Here is a 1,057-nt window from a genome sequence, read left to right on the forward strand (position 1 = left end):
CAAACAACCTTAGGAGAGTAATGGAGAGCCTGGGAATCAGTATGCCTTCTCTACCAAGGGTGGAACATGTCCCTGAAAATGTATCATCTACTACAGCTGATAGTGTTTAGAACACTCATCCTGATCATGAGGGGGGCAGTAGAAATGTTGAGCAGTCTACACAAGCTCAACCTGAAGAGAACTCAGTAGCTCATGATCAAGATGAGATGCCATCAGAATCAGATGCTGAGACTCAAGTAGAGGCGCCAAGCGAAGGAAATGAAGCAGAACCTGAGCAGATACAACCTTTGAGAAGGAGTACAAGCATCAGGAAACCTTCACACTGGATCAACACAAGATTTTACTTCAATGCTGAAGCTGTAGCTCACCCAATAAGTGCAGTATGCTCCCTTGCTCAATATCCAAAAGAGCATCAAGTCTTCATCAGTGAATTGGATCAGGAATACATTCCAAGAACATATGAAGAAGCTATGCAACACAAGGAGTGGAGAGAATCTGTTGGAGATGAGATGACAGCCATGATCAAGAATGATACATGGTTTGAGACTGAACTTCCAAAATGAAAGAAGGCAGTGACAAGCCGGCTTCTCTACACTATCAAGTATGGAGCCAATGGAAAACCAGAAAGAAAGAAGACAAGACTGGTTGCAAGGGGATATACTCAAGTATATGGTGAAGATTATCTAGACACTTTTGCACCAGTGGCCAAGCTTCACACTATAAGAATTCTCTTGTCTTTTGCTGTCAACCTTGAGTGAGATTTATGGCAGATGGATGTGAAGAATGCCTTTCTTCAAGGAGAATTGGAGGATGAAGTCTACATGAGACCACCTCATGGTCTTGAGAACATGGTGAAGCCAGGAAATGTTCTCAAATTAAAGAAGGCAATTTATAGCTTGAAGCAATCTCCAAGGGCTTGGTACCATAAGTTGAACACCACCCTCAATGGAAGAGGCTTTGTAAAGTCAGAAGCTGATCACACCCTCTTCACATTAACTAGTAAGCAAGGTATTGTGGTCATCTTAGTCTATGTGGATGACATTATCATCACTGGTAG

General features: G+C 42.5%; 1 protein-coding gene across 1 annotated transcript in view; it reads left to right on the forward strand.

Moving 5' to 3' along the window:
- Window positions 1-770: 770 nt before the first annotated feature.
- The window catches only part of LOC106297847, a 2,616-nt gene continuing 2,329 nt past the window's right edge, over window positions 771-1,057 (forward strand). The window contains exon 1 of the mRNA XM_013734002.1: window positions 771-1,008. Coding sequence (XP_013589456.1) covers window positions 771-1,008 — 238 coding nt within the window. The remainder of the gene's footprint in view (window positions 1,009-1,057) is intronic.

The sequence above is a fragment of the Brassica oleracea genome, chromosome C6 (genome assembly GCF_000695525.1).
Source record: "Brassica oleracea var. oleracea cultivar TO1000 chromosome C6, BOL, whole genome shotgun sequence".
Lineage (NCBI taxonomy): Eukaryota > Viridiplantae > Streptophyta > Magnoliopsida > Brassicales > Brassicaceae > Brassica > Brassica oleracea.